Below are 12,962 nucleotides of genomic sequence, written 5' to 3'. Positions count from 1 at the left end.
GTGTTGTCCTAGGGGAACCCTACCCATGTTGGCTGAGCAGGCAATGAGGGGCCTGTGAGGGTTGTGGAGGATTGGGCCCTGGGCTAGGGGTAGGATAGGGGCCTGTCTCTTCCATTGAAGCAAAGTGTGGGTGACTTTCCACATAAACTTGGTGTGAGACAAACCTAGTTACAAACACCCGGGTATCCAGGAAACCCAGGAACTAAATTTATTCCACCTCGGGGTCTTTGCAAGTGCTGTTCCCTCTGCCTAGCATGCTTCCTCCCACGATTTTCACATAGTTGCTCTTTGTCATTTAGATCTCAGCTAAGGTGTTTTTTCCTTAGAGAGCCCTGCCTTGGCCACTCCTTCTAAGGCAATCACCTGCCATTGTCACATGACCATATTTTAAGACTCTTATCCCAAAGTGGGAGAATGGCCTAGTCAGATGCATCACCCTATTCCTGATCTAAGTTTTCTTATTTATTGTCTCTCTGTCTCCTAATTCTAAAAAGTTCTCTGAAAGCGGGACCCCATTGGACCTCACCTCTGTGTCCCCACTGCCTAAAACAGGCCTGGAATACAGAAGATGCTTAGTGATTTTTGAAAGACAGCGTGAAAAGGGCCCTTCACCAAAACACCCTGACTTTCCAGGCCAGGACCTGTGCACTTCATTTCTCAGGAACCCCTGCTTGGCACACAACACCTGGGCTGAACAGGCAGAAGTGACCCAGCCATCTTGGGCACAGGAATTCTCCTGGCATGAGTTCCTCCCGCTTCCCAGGCCTGACTGGGCTGCTTTCCAGCTCTGGGGCAGGATTCTAAGAACCCCTCCAGGATGGTGTTCAAGAACATTCAGCAGGCGAGGTCGAGATAGAGAGGGCAGCACTGTGTGTGTGTGTGTGTGTGTGTGTGTGTGTGTGTGTGTGATGGGGATGGGGCAAGGAGAATAGAAGTGTGGGCAGGGCATTTCTGGTTGCCAGCCAAGATGGTGGAGAAGGGGTGGCTTTTAAAGCCTTCCCACACTGCTGTTGCTAGGAAGACGAGGCACCTGGAGGTTGTGGCTGTTTTCTCCCCCTGCAGTGGGAACACGGACTGGAACAGATGTACACCCAGTCAGACATGCACAAGAGTAGAGAATAAAACTTGGATTTATTCAGACCGTATGCTTCCCATTTGGGGTGCAGAGTGGGGGACAGTCGTGGGGACAGAGAAAGGCAGTGCATTTGGCTTCTAGGGACATGCTGATTGCTGACTCTTTGTGTGACCTTTGGGCCACCAGATGACCAGCTGAATGATGGAGATGGTGATGAAGGGGCTGGCAGCCAGGTCCTTCTGGAGACCTCACAGTGATTCCAAACAGAGACCAACACTGTGTCCAGTTGGCTCTGTTCCTCTTCAGGGATTAAGGAGCAGATGGCTGGGAACACTCAGACTAATAAAAGAAATAAAAACTCTGGGTAGAGGGACACTCTGGGGGGCTCCAATTCAGGCAGTGGTGTGCAGATTCACACTTGTCCATGCATGGGCCAGGCCTGTGTGAAAAACGTGTGTGTCTGTACATACTACATCCTCCACAAGCAGCTGGGGGCCCCCATCCTACCCCCATGTCTGTGCAACTCTGTGGGCCTCTTCCAGACCTTTCTTTTTCCATTTGGAAGAACTGGGCCTATTGAAAGAACTGACGAAAGGGAAATGGCCCACAGTAATCCTCTGAAGATGCCCTTTCCTCTTGGTCCTTGCTCCAGTGTGCAGGAGGCAGGCACCCACCTCAGTCCTGGGGCAGTGGAGGCCAGGAACAAGTGGCAGGTGTGGTGGGAGGCGGTGGGCCTCACTGGGCAGCTGGCTGGGAGTAGCTGCAGGACACCTGCACTGTCTCAGCTTCTGTCAGGTCACTGCTGAACCCAGCTGGGCTGTGCAGGAACTGCCTCAGCAAGGGGGAGGCGTGGAGCCCGAGGTGGGAGCCTGGGCTCCTGGGTGGCTCTGCCTGCTCGGTGACTGTGGTGGAAGACATGAGGACTGTGTTCCCAAACTGGTCCACCTCCTCATACTGCTCAGTCACGGTTCTCATGGCTCCGTAGTGCTGTGAGCTCCCTGGCCCAGTCTGTAGCTCCAGAACACTCTTTTGCCACCCTCTGGGCAGGGGACTGGCTGAGGGAGGGGCAGGCTCAGGTTGCACAGAGCACTGGGTGGCGTCCTTCTTCCCAGTTTTGTCTTGGACACCTTTCTGGTGGAGCAGGGCCTGGCCTATGTCCTGAGCCAGTTGTGTGCTTTTCACTGAGACGTCAGGGTTGCCCTTAAAGCTGGGAGTCTCCAGAGGCTTCCTTGTGGCCGACTGGATGGAGATAAATGTTGGGGAGGAGGGTGAATCTCGGCTGGAAGGTAAGACCCGAGGGAGGCACATATCTTCTCTTGATGTCTCCTGCCTCCTGGTGGAAGGGGAAGTTGAGGCTGTGTGACCTCTGGCCTCTGTGTGATTTCTGATCTTGACTTGACTCTGGGCCTCAGTGTGGCGTCCAACCTTGGCTTGGTTCTTGACTGCGGTTTGACCCCTGACCTCCTGGCCTGAGCCACTGGGCCTGGCGCTACTGCTGACTGTGACACTGATCTTGTGGGCACTGTGGTCTTTTGGAGGTCCCTGGAAATGGCCTCTGGCGCTGGCCTCAGGCTGGAGGCTAGACATGGAACTGAGTGCCTTGTGCACAGCCTCTTCAATGTCCAGCAGCCTTGCCAAGGTCTGTTCCTTCAGTTGAGCAACTTCCGTGCTGACCCGTGTCAGCTCCCCAAAGGCCTGCTCCACTGAGGCCTCGGGCTTTTGGTGGGCAGCAGGAGCCTGAGGAGCAGCCCCTCCCAGCTGGGGCACGGCCTCAAAGAGCCTCCGCAGGGCCTGCACTTCCACACTGCTTTCGGCCTCCTTCTCCAGGGCTTGCACCTGGTTCAGGAGGCCCTGGAGCTCTTTTTGGTTTCTTTGCAGACTGTCAGGGCTCTCAGGGGCCCCTTGGTGGGAACCTTCCATGGGCTGCTCTCCTGAGGGGCCAGGGCCCCACTGTGGTGAGGTGGGATCACGGTTGAGGGCATTGAGCTTGGGGGGCTCAGAGCTCTGGGCATTGCTGCCTATAGCCTGATTCTTGGTGGGCCTGGGGGCCGTGGTGCTGAGGCCATGTTGCAAGCTGGGCTGGCTATGTCCACTGGGACATCTGGCAAGAGGTATGTGGCCCTGGCCTACAGTGGTGGGAACCTTGGCTGGCTGGGGGATGGCTGTATCTCTCTCACCTCGTTGGTGTTCTCTTTGCCCCACCTCCGAGGAAAAGCTGGGAGATACAGGCAAGGGCTTGGGCAGCCTCTGAGGAGGGTGGCTCTGGGTTAGGTGTGCAGGTTTAGGGGGCAGCTGCGGCTTCTCCTTTGGGGGCATGGTGGGCTCCAGTTTTGGAGTCTTTTTCTGTGACCCTCCAGGGGTTCTCTGGCCAGCAGGGCTGCTGTGGGAGTGAAGAAGGGGGTCCTTCAGGGGCTCGGAGGCCTGCTGGATGGAGTCCTCGTCACGGTGGGCTCCGGCTGGAAAGTCAGGTCCTGTCACAGCAGCTGGGAGAGTAGGAGGAGGAGGAACAAAGGCATTATGGGGGTGTGGGCTGGCACCTGCAGCTTGGGGCCCAGAGGCCAGAGTGTGGCGGTCTAGAGGGGCAGTCTTCAGGGTGGTCTCTGCAGCTTGGAGGCCCCCTGGGCAGACTTCTGCCATGGCCTTCCCTGGAGGCCCCCAGGCCATCTGTGTGCAGCCCCCAGGCTCCTCCCGCCCTGGCCCAGTACTCTGACCTGGGCCTCCCTGGAGTGGGCGGGGAGCCTGGACTGAGAGGGCAGTCTCCCTGTGCCTTGATTGGGGTTCCCTCTGAGAAGGCTGGACACCCCCAGGTGGGTCAAAGGTCCTCACCGGATGAGCGGTATAGATGCCGTCCTGAATTGTCACCCACCCCCCAGGCAGCCCTCTGGGTAGTGCTTGCTCTTCCCTACTGACCTTTCTGGGGGCTGCTGGGATCCAGGGATCACTTCCACCCCCAGGCCTGATGTTGCTTTGGGTAGCCCCAGCTTTCCGAAGACCGTCCTGGATGGGGTTGGAAGTGGCTGCGGGGGTGGGGCCCTGCTTGTGCTTGTTCAGAACTTGCTGGTGCAGGCTCTGGGCCTCAGCTGTTGCCATCCGCAGACTCTGCATGGCGGCCAGGAGGTCTGGGGCCCCAGGCCCCGGAGGCGTAGTCGTGGCTCCTTCTGACTTTCCCAAGACTGCCATCCCTTTCTGTCCAGAGTGACTGTCTTCCTGCTTTTCTGTGTTTTGCATTCGGGCTGGTGCTGCAGCTTCCCCAGCCAGAGGGACTGCTTTTCCAATGGCCTGAGGAGGGCAAGGGGTGGCCCCTGAGGCTCTCAGATGCCCCATCCCCATGCTGGGGTCCAGTGGGGGAACACGGATGATGCTGTCAGTTGGGGGCAGGCTCTGGGCCCCCTCGCTGGCTGGCACTGGACTCGGGTCAGCCGGGGGCTCCCACCGCAGACTGTGCAGGCCACTCAGGTCTCCTTTGTCTATGCAGCTGGCCAACAGCTGCACGCTGCTCCTCTCAGAGGCCTTGCTAGTTAGCCGGGGCTGCAGAGAGTAGGCAGTCAGTGCGACCAGGCCCTGCTCTGTCTCCTGCATCACCAGCCCAGTCCTTGCCACGGAAGCCCCAAGACCGCAAGCCAGCAGCTGCTGGAGCTCGGGGTCCAGGTCTTCAATACTCCCACTGCTGCCTGGAGTTGGCAGCCTCAGCGGCTTAAGTTGGAGCTGGCCAGTTGGGTCTTCCTGCACCAGCAGGCCCTGCTGGTCCACATCTGGCCGGCGCAGGACTTGGCGGATGATCCTGGGAAGTTCACCTGACACCAGCTCCTCCTTTCGTATATAGGGGTGCCCCTGCCCTGTGCCTGAGAGCACATACTTGGCAAGACAGAGCTCTCCTGGCCCTCGGGCCTCCATGAGGATGCCTCCATGGTGCAGGATGCCAGGTGTGGCATGCAGAGTCCGCAGGGTCCCCTCAGCTGCAGTCTCCTGGCTCTCTTGCATCCTGTTGCCTGAGGGGCTCATGGGCTGCTCTTCCAGGAGGTTGCCCCCTTGGATGCTTTCAGCTGCCAGGGAGCCCATGGGACAATTCTCGAAAAGCCAAGTGAACTTGTGGACAGAACCCGCGGGGATGGACCCAGCGATTACCCGGGGCTCCTGTTCTTCCTTCTTGCCTGCCTCCAGGGCCTGAAAAACCTCCTTCTGACGAGACACCTGCCCTGAAGGGATCTCCACACGGCTGCAGTATCTCACAGGCCCTCTTCCGCAGGGACGGCCTGAGGCCTGAAGAGGCTCCGTCTCAAAAACATGTCTGTCTGTCTGTCTTTCCCCAGCTGGGACCTGGCTAACCTGCAGGTGCTGCTCCCTGGAGCCCACTGGCCTGTCCACGGGTTGGGGCTTGAACATCCAGGTGCAGGACTGTGCCTCAGCCTTGGCTGTGGGATCAGTGACCTCTGACCCCTGCTTTTTGGCCAACTCACTCATTGGGCAAGTCTCGAACAACCATCGGATGGTCTGCACATCGCCCTTTGGGGGTGCCTCAGGCTGGGGGTCTCCCTGAGTCTTCCCTTCTACTTTCTGTCGTTCCTCCTGCTCCCGCTGGTGGATCATCTCCAGGGGCTGGGTCTCAAAAAGCCACCGAGCAGTGCCAACGTCCCCAGCCACCACTTCCTGCCGGGTGATGCCCCGCACCACGTCGATGGTACTGGGGCTTCGGCCGAGCTGGTCTAGGGGCTGTGTCTCAAACATCCACCTGTAGCCCTGCACATCACCTCCGACTATCTGCTCTCTGCTAACAGAGGTCAGGGCATGGAGGCGGCCCTTGCTGTCCTGCATGGCATACACTGGGGACCCTACGCCCTGGGCCTGCCCAGCAGAATCAGTTCCTTCTTCTCTGCTTGGACTCCCATGGGCCAGAACCTCACCCTGTCCAATGCTGTCCAAGGGAAGGGTCTCAAAAAGGTTCTTAAAAGTCTTCACATCCCCCTTTAGCCCATCCCTCTGGGGGACACTCTGAGAGAAGGGCAGTGCTGAGGAGCTGTCACTGGATAGATGCCCCTCACCGTCCTGGGGATCCACTCGCTGTAGGTGACCTACTTGGACCTTGTCTCTGAAAGCATCCAGGGGCTTTGTTTCAAATAGCCACAGGGTGGAGCGGACATCACCAGGGACCACTTCCTCCTTGGGTGGGGCCTCTGCTCCAGCCTCTTCGTCCCCCTTCAGAGTGTCCAGTGCTCGGGTCTCAAACAGATGCCGCTGCTGCTGAACATCTGGACCAGGTGGGATAAGGTCTGGGGATGGCTGGAAGTCCTTCTCATCTACCAAGATCTCCCGGATGGCATCCAGGGGCTGCGTCTCAAAGATCCAGCGAGTTGCACTGACGTCGGGCCGGGCCCCCTCCTCCAGGGAAATCCCCCGGATCACCCGCACCTGGCTGGGGTCCTGGTTGATGGCGTCCAGAGGCCGGGTCTCAAAGAGCCAGCGGGCAGACCTCACCGCGTTGCTTTGGATCTCCTCCCGGCATGCGGCCTTGACCTCATGGATGGCACCCTCTGCATCCTGGATGGCACACAGGGGCTCCGTTTGGAAGAGCTTCACTGTCTTTTTCACGTCACCCTTCAGCTCCTGGATCTCTGAGCGCAGTTCCAAGGGGCTCTGCTCCTGCAGGGAGGGGCGGGAGCCCAGGCGGTCCAGCGGCCGCGTCTCAAAGAGCATCCTGGTACCCTGCACATCTCCGCTGGCTGCAGGCTCCCTCACATTGACCTCCAGTTCCTTAGCCTGCCCTGTCAGCTCATCCAGTGGCTTTGTCTCAAATAGCCAGCGGGCTGCACGAACGTCTCCTCCATCTGGCTGGGGCCTGGTTGGCTCCTGGTCTGTGCTGTTGGCAAAGGAGCCTTCCTCAAACTTGCGGGAGGTGGCCTGGACGTCACCACGTGGCACGGGCTCCTTGGCAGCTGGCTTCTCGTGATCTCCAATGGCATCCAGTCTCCAGTTCTCAAAGATCCAGCGCATGCACTGAACCTCACCCTCAGTGGGTTCCTCAGAGCCCAGGACCTCAGCCAGATCCTCGGCCACAGCCTCGGCCAGATTCTTGCGGAGCTCAGGGTGAATGTGCCTGTAGAGGCGGCGGAGCTCACTAGCTTGCCGCTGCTGGTGGAACTTGGAGAAGGACTCCTTGGGTGGTGGCAGTGGCAGGTCCTCCAGGGCTGGGGGTGGAGGGAGGGGCAGGTCCTCTGCAGTTGCCATCCTCATGGTTGGTGTGGGGACCACCTGTGTCTGGGCATCAGCCATCCTTCTGAGAAGAAGGGGCAGAGATGAGGATGGGATTGGGGGCCTTAGATCTAGATGTTCAGCAGGGTAGAGGCTGGATGCTGGGAGAAATGGTAGTAAACAGGGCTCAGAGTCAGAGTAGCTCTGGGTGACTGACGCTTAGAGACTCCTTCCCTTTCTCTATGTGCCTGGCCTGGGCTTCACTTTGCTGCCTGCATGGTTGGTGGGCAACAGGTCTTGAACTTAGGACATATGGACCCATTAATCATAGTGGGTTCCTGCTTTCCCTACATCTCCTGTGTTGCTAGGGAGTGACCATGGTACCACTGGGCATGAGACTCTTTCCTTTAGCTCCATAAGGGATGCATAAAACTGGACATGCCCCATCCTTGCCCTCTTTTGTTAAAAATCCGTGTTTCCCTAGAAGACTCCCAGGGGAGTGGCCTGGGGGAATCCTGACTTTTGGAGTCCCAGCCTTGGAGAGGCAGGTCTCTAAACTGGTGACTGATTTCCCATGGAGACGAGATTCCTTTGCAGAACACCAGAGGGCAGACTTGCCATGATGACCTGGAGCGCTGCCTAAATTTTACCTCTTGGCTGTCAACGCACTCCAACCTTTCCCAGGCCCAAGGAGGCAAGCAGAGGCCAACAGCCCATGCTAGAGCGGAAGCAGTTGAGAATCAGGGCTGGGAAGCTGCTCATCAGATATCTCGTGGTTAGGCCAGATCCAAATTCTGAATCTCTGGTTAGGGTTTTCTGCACTATACTCTGAGACTGAGAATGTCTGAGCTAGGGGGATCTCAAAGGTCTTTTAGCACAATCAGTTATAAATAAAGACGAGGGAACTTAGGCCCAGAGTCAGATCTTGGTGAATAAGTGGAAGGCCGTGCTGGCTTGGGGTTCCTACACTCCATTTAGGGCATGGCCCCAAGAAATAAGAGAGTAGGAGGTGTAAAGCTTTCTTATTGGCCATAGAACTCGTCTATTCCCCAGCAGGCACCCCTGGGAGGATATGAGGGTGACACCAACGAGGGAGAGGACCATGGGACCAGGGTCCTTTCTGCAGAGACAGCCCTGCCTCTTGCTGCTGGAGAGCACTCTCTAAGCAAGCAAGCACAGCTTCAGGGGCTTGGACTCAGGGGGGCTTCAGGCTAAGCCCTACCCCTGCAGGCCTCATGGCCACCCCAGCTCAGCCTCTCCCTGGCTACACCCCCGCCCCTCAATGGCCTCCCACCCCTCAAGCCCTTCTCTGGTCTCTGTCCATGTATGTCTTATCTGTCTTGTGACAGGTGTACTAATAGTCCCCAGAGGCCAGTAGGGGAAGAATGGGAAGCATGTGCCCCCTCCTGCTGCCCCTGACCCACTGCTCTGCACCACACAGGGTGCTAAATATAGCTGAGGTCCTGGCCTCAGAACAGCAGCCCTGGGCTCAGAGGGAGGCTGAGGCCCAGCCAGTGGGGACCCTCAGTACCCTTGGCTCACCTCATCTCCTTCGTTACCCTGGGCTCCCGTATCCTGCCTCCTGGGCTGGTGTCTGGGCAGGCCCCTGGGCTGCAGGCCAACCAGGTGCTAGAACCTGGACACCTTCCCTGGCCAAAGGAGTCAGCACTGAGGGGAGGTACTGGAAGCAAGTGGGGCAGGACTTCCTCCCTTTGGCTACCTCAGAAGGAGGAGAGAGGAAACTGAGACCTGCTGACCCCATGCCCACCCTGGCATGTCCACCAAAGACATCAGAACCTTTGGGGAGTGTGAGCTCTGAAACCTGCAGCCTGAGTCTCATTAAAGCTCTGGGTGGTTTTCTTTCATTTCTGAACTCCAACGAGGATCCCCTGTCCAAGGCAAACCTGTGCCTGTCTCCACCTCCACTCCATCCTGTCATCACCAGGGTGGCCTAAGCAGATGGCATGTGCAGACCATCAGCTTCACCCCACCCCCACCCCCAGGAATTTCCAGAATCTCTGCTAAGGCCACAGACAGTTATTATCATGGAGTCCAGGGATGTCAGGCCTAAGGACCCTCAGAGGTCACTCAATCTAAACCCCTTATTTTTCAAATAGGGAAACAGAGGCCCAAAGAGGGGAAAGGAGCTGTCCAAGGAGGCTCAGCAAGGCAGTAGCAAAGCCTGAAGTACGTCTCCTGACTCCTGGCCTTCCCACCACCATACTTGCCTGGCTTGAGACTCCTGGGGCAAGTGTAGAGTCGGGACAGAATTCATAACTGGGACCAGACTTAGGTGGGGTGAGCCCCAAGAACTGTCCTAGAGCTTGGTCTCCTAGGGCTGGGCCAACCTCTCAGGATGGTCCCCCTGCTGTCCTCAGGTCACCTCCTCCTTGGCCCAGCTGGCTTCATATGTCTTTATATCTGGGCAAATTCAGATCTGGTCTCCCTCCCCTGAGCCCCCCAGATCTGCCCTGGGGGCTTTCTCAATGGGCAAGACTAGTGGACATGGGCAGAATCCGAATTCCACCCCAGGTTTTAGGCTATGATATGTAGGGAGCTGGGCTCCAGCCAGCCCCTGGGAGCTATCCCTGGGCCAGATATGCCAAGAGTGTCATCCACAGCAAGCAGGCATGGGGCTTGTTCTAGCAATGCACACTCAGGCCTACTTACAGCCCCCTGCCCCCACCTCTCTTCTGTTCCTCCTTCCTCCAGACCTGGGCCTGCCTGAGGCTTCCCTGGGAGGAAGCCCTGAAGCCTGAGGCACTCCATACCTATATTTTAAAAATCACAACTCCAGGCCTTTCTGGATCATGCCAGCCTGGCAGGAGCCTGTCCTTTCTGCTAGTTTCAGGCCTGTTGCAGCCACTCTGAGAGCTCCCATGGGGCTCACACTGTCTTTATCTCCTTTGTGGGTTCTTTATGTCTGAGACTTCCACTCACCTCCTCCCATGCATGCCCCTCAATCTCCTTCCCCTACTCAGAGCCATTCCTAATATGTCCATTCCAGAAGGAGAGGGGATCCCAGCTGTGAAAGCCAGCCTTGCCGTGGAAGGGCAGAGAGGTAGGTTACTCACCGAGGGTCTCTCTTGGCTGATGGGGTGTTTGCGGTCTGTAGCAGCTGTGGTCTCAGGGTTCGTCGTTCCTCTGGAGGTTCTTGTTCAAATTGGTTCTGTTCTGCTGGCTCCAACAGACACCTTCTTGCTGCCCTGGCTCCAGGTCTCTGTCCCCTGCCAGCCCCAGCAGCTGCCTTTATCTTGCTGGCTAGTGGGTGGGCCGTGGTGGGGGTGGGCGGGAGAGGCTATGTTCAGAGTATTAAGTGGTTCGGTTATTTTTAGGTCCTGTGGAAGTCACTCTTCCATCCTGGGGAATCAGTTACATGTCCTTTGGGCTGGGGAGGGGAAACAGAGGGGGAGAAGCTTCATTCATCCAAAGTCTGATCTGGGGATTGGGGTCAGTGACTTGGCTGGGTTGTGGGGTTGGGGGTGTCCCAGACTATTTTGAGAGAGTGAATAAGAAGGGGCATCTGACACCTTGGACAGCTTGCCCTCGTCTTGTGAGCCCCCATCATTCTACTCTGGTCCTGCCTCTGACTCTTCCTGACGTGTCTCCACCCACCATGCCAGGAGACTGGAGGTCTCCTGAGGGCAGGCTGGGCCCCTCCTCCTCTGTTCTGAGCCTGGATACCTCTGAGTGTGAGGCTCAGCTCTCTTTCTTCCCCATTCCCTTCTGCACTAAAGAGTTCCTTCTTTCTTATCCATTCCTCCCTGTGCCCCACAGCACAGGTCAACACAGCCCCGATGAAGCTGGATTTGGGGGGAAGACATCTGAATGACCAGGCCCAGCTCTTCACTGGGCCAAGATTGGCCAGGCCCAGCTCCTCCTTTGCGCCACTACACCCAGTTAATTTTTGTATTTTTAGTAGAGATGGGGTTTCACCATGTTGGCCAGGCTGGTCGCGAACTCCCAACCTCAGGTAATCCACCTGCCTCAGCCTCCCAATGAATGAATTCCACAGCAGGACTCTATGGTTTTCATCCCAGAGTATCTGAGTCCTTTCTTCTCGACTCTTCCCTCTGACTCAGGGCCCAGGCTTTCTGGGAATGGAGGGGAGGGGAAGGGCGGCATGCAGGGAGCTGACCGTGGGGTTATTTCTGACCCTGGAGTCATCAGCTTCCCAGTCACAGATGGAGTGGCGGCGGGGGCCGGGGGGTGGGGTCACACCTGCCTCTTCCTTTGTTTACCAGGGCCTGAGGGGCCCAGGAGGCCCAAGAGATCCTGGCAGTCAGACCAGTGTGATGAAGGAAGTCAGGGGACCATCCACAAAAAACTCGAAAGAGGTGTTTTGTCCTAGGTGGGCCTGGCCCAGGCTCCATGCCTGTGGGTATGCAGGTGCATTCTGTGGCCTGGCACATGAGGTCTTCCTTCTGACTCCCCAAATGCCCTCTGGTACTCGGAGGTGATGCCAGACATTGCTCACTTTTTCCATGTAATCAACGTCAGTCCTGCAGCGTCAGCTGGGATGGGGGTGAGGACATCTGGGAACCCCCTCTTCCTGGTCTCCCTCCCTCTTGTCTCTTCCCCTGCTCTTTTCTAACCCTCTGCCTGTCCCCCAGGCTCCTGGCTGTCTCTAGGAAGGGCAGGGAGACCGATGTACCAGTGTTTCAGGGAAAGGGCAGCCTTAGGTCTCTCAGCATTTCTCCTGGGAGGAGCTTTCTCCCTGTGGATACTGAAATTTCTTACTTTCTGGGATAGTTTTGAGAATTGAAGGAATTATTATATGGAAAGAGTTCCTCCAGCCAGGCACGGTGGCTCACGCCTGTAATCTGAGCACGCTTTGGCAGGCTGAGGCTGGTGGATCCCTTGAGGTCAGGGGTTCGAGACCAGCCTGACCAACATCGTGAAACCTTGTCTCTACTAAAAATATAAAAAATTACCTGGGTGTGGTGGCACACACCTGTAATCCCAACTACTTGGGAGGCTGAGGCAGGAAAATTGAACCTGGGAGGCAGAAGATGCAGTGAGCTGGGATCGCACCCCTGCACTCTAGCCTGGGCGATACAGCGAGACTCTGTCTCAAAAAAAAAAAAAAAAAAAGTGCCTGAGAGTACTTAGCACATAGCCTATGCTTTAGAAGAGCCAGCTATTATACTGTTTATAATATAAAAAAAGAAAAGCCCCTAGGTGGAACTCACTTTTGTACTCACCTCCTGTGATAACTCATGGGAGAAATTCCTCAGGCCTCAATATTAGGAAAGAGGCTCTTCCTGAGCACTTGGTTTCTTTGCATCTAGTACAGCTGTGCTGTCCAATAGAGTTGCCACTAGCCAAACGAGGCTATTTAAATTTAAGTACATTAAAATGAAATAAAATAAAAACTCAGTTATTTCACTACACTAGCCATATTTGAAGTGCTCCATAGAGACAAGTGGCTAGCAACTATTATATTGATTTTGTTTGTTTGTTTGTTTGTTTTTGAGATGGAGTTTCACTCTGTCACCCAGCCTGGAGTGCAGTGGCGTGATCTCTGCTCACTGCAACCTCCACCTCCCGGGTTCAAGCGATTCTCCTGCCTTAGCCACCCGAGTAGCTGGGATTACAGGTTTGTGCCACCCTGCCCAGCTAATTTTTGTATTTTTAGTAGAGACGGGGTTTCACCATATTGCCCAGGCTGGTCTCAAACTGCTGACCTCAGGTGATCCAC

The 12,962-nt window shown here is 56.5% G+C and overlaps 1 protein-coding gene across 2 annotated transcripts; it reads right to left on the bottom strand.

Moving 5' to 3' along the window:
* Positions 1–1,112: 1,112 nt before the first annotated feature.
* XIRP1 (xin actin binding repeat containing 1) lies at positions 1,113–10,485 on the bottom strand. 2 transcript variants are annotated; one of them, XM_055281911.2, is made up of 3 exons: positions 10,336–10,485; positions 3,986–7,422; positions 1,113–3,558 (listed from the first exon to the last, which is right to left on the bottom strand). In XM_055281911.2, exons 2-3 carry the CDS (start codon positions 7,340–7,342, stop codon positions 3,550–3,552), a joined length of 3,366 nt encoding a protein of 1,121 aa, XP_055137886.2. In that variant the 5' UTR covers positions 7,343–7,422; positions 10,336–10,485; the 3' UTR covers positions 1,113–3,549. The 2 variants fall into 2 exon arrangements, with proteins under 2 accessions (XP_055137886.2, XP_055137876.2); XM_055281901.2 differs by having other exon boundaries at positions 1,113–7,422.
* Between the last annotated feature and the right edge of the window lie 2,477 nt (positions 10,486–12,962).

The sequence above is a fragment of the Symphalangus syndactylus genome, chromosome 1 (assembly GCF_028878055.3).
Source record: "Symphalangus syndactylus isolate Jambi chromosome 1, NHGRI_mSymSyn1-v2.1_pri, whole genome shotgun sequence".
Classification (NCBI taxonomy): Eukaryota; Metazoa; Chordata; class Mammalia; order Primates; family Hylobatidae; genus Symphalangus; species Symphalangus syndactylus.
The sequence above is the reverse complement of the archived record's forward strand: the minus strand, read 5'-3'. Positions and strand labels throughout refer to the sequence as shown.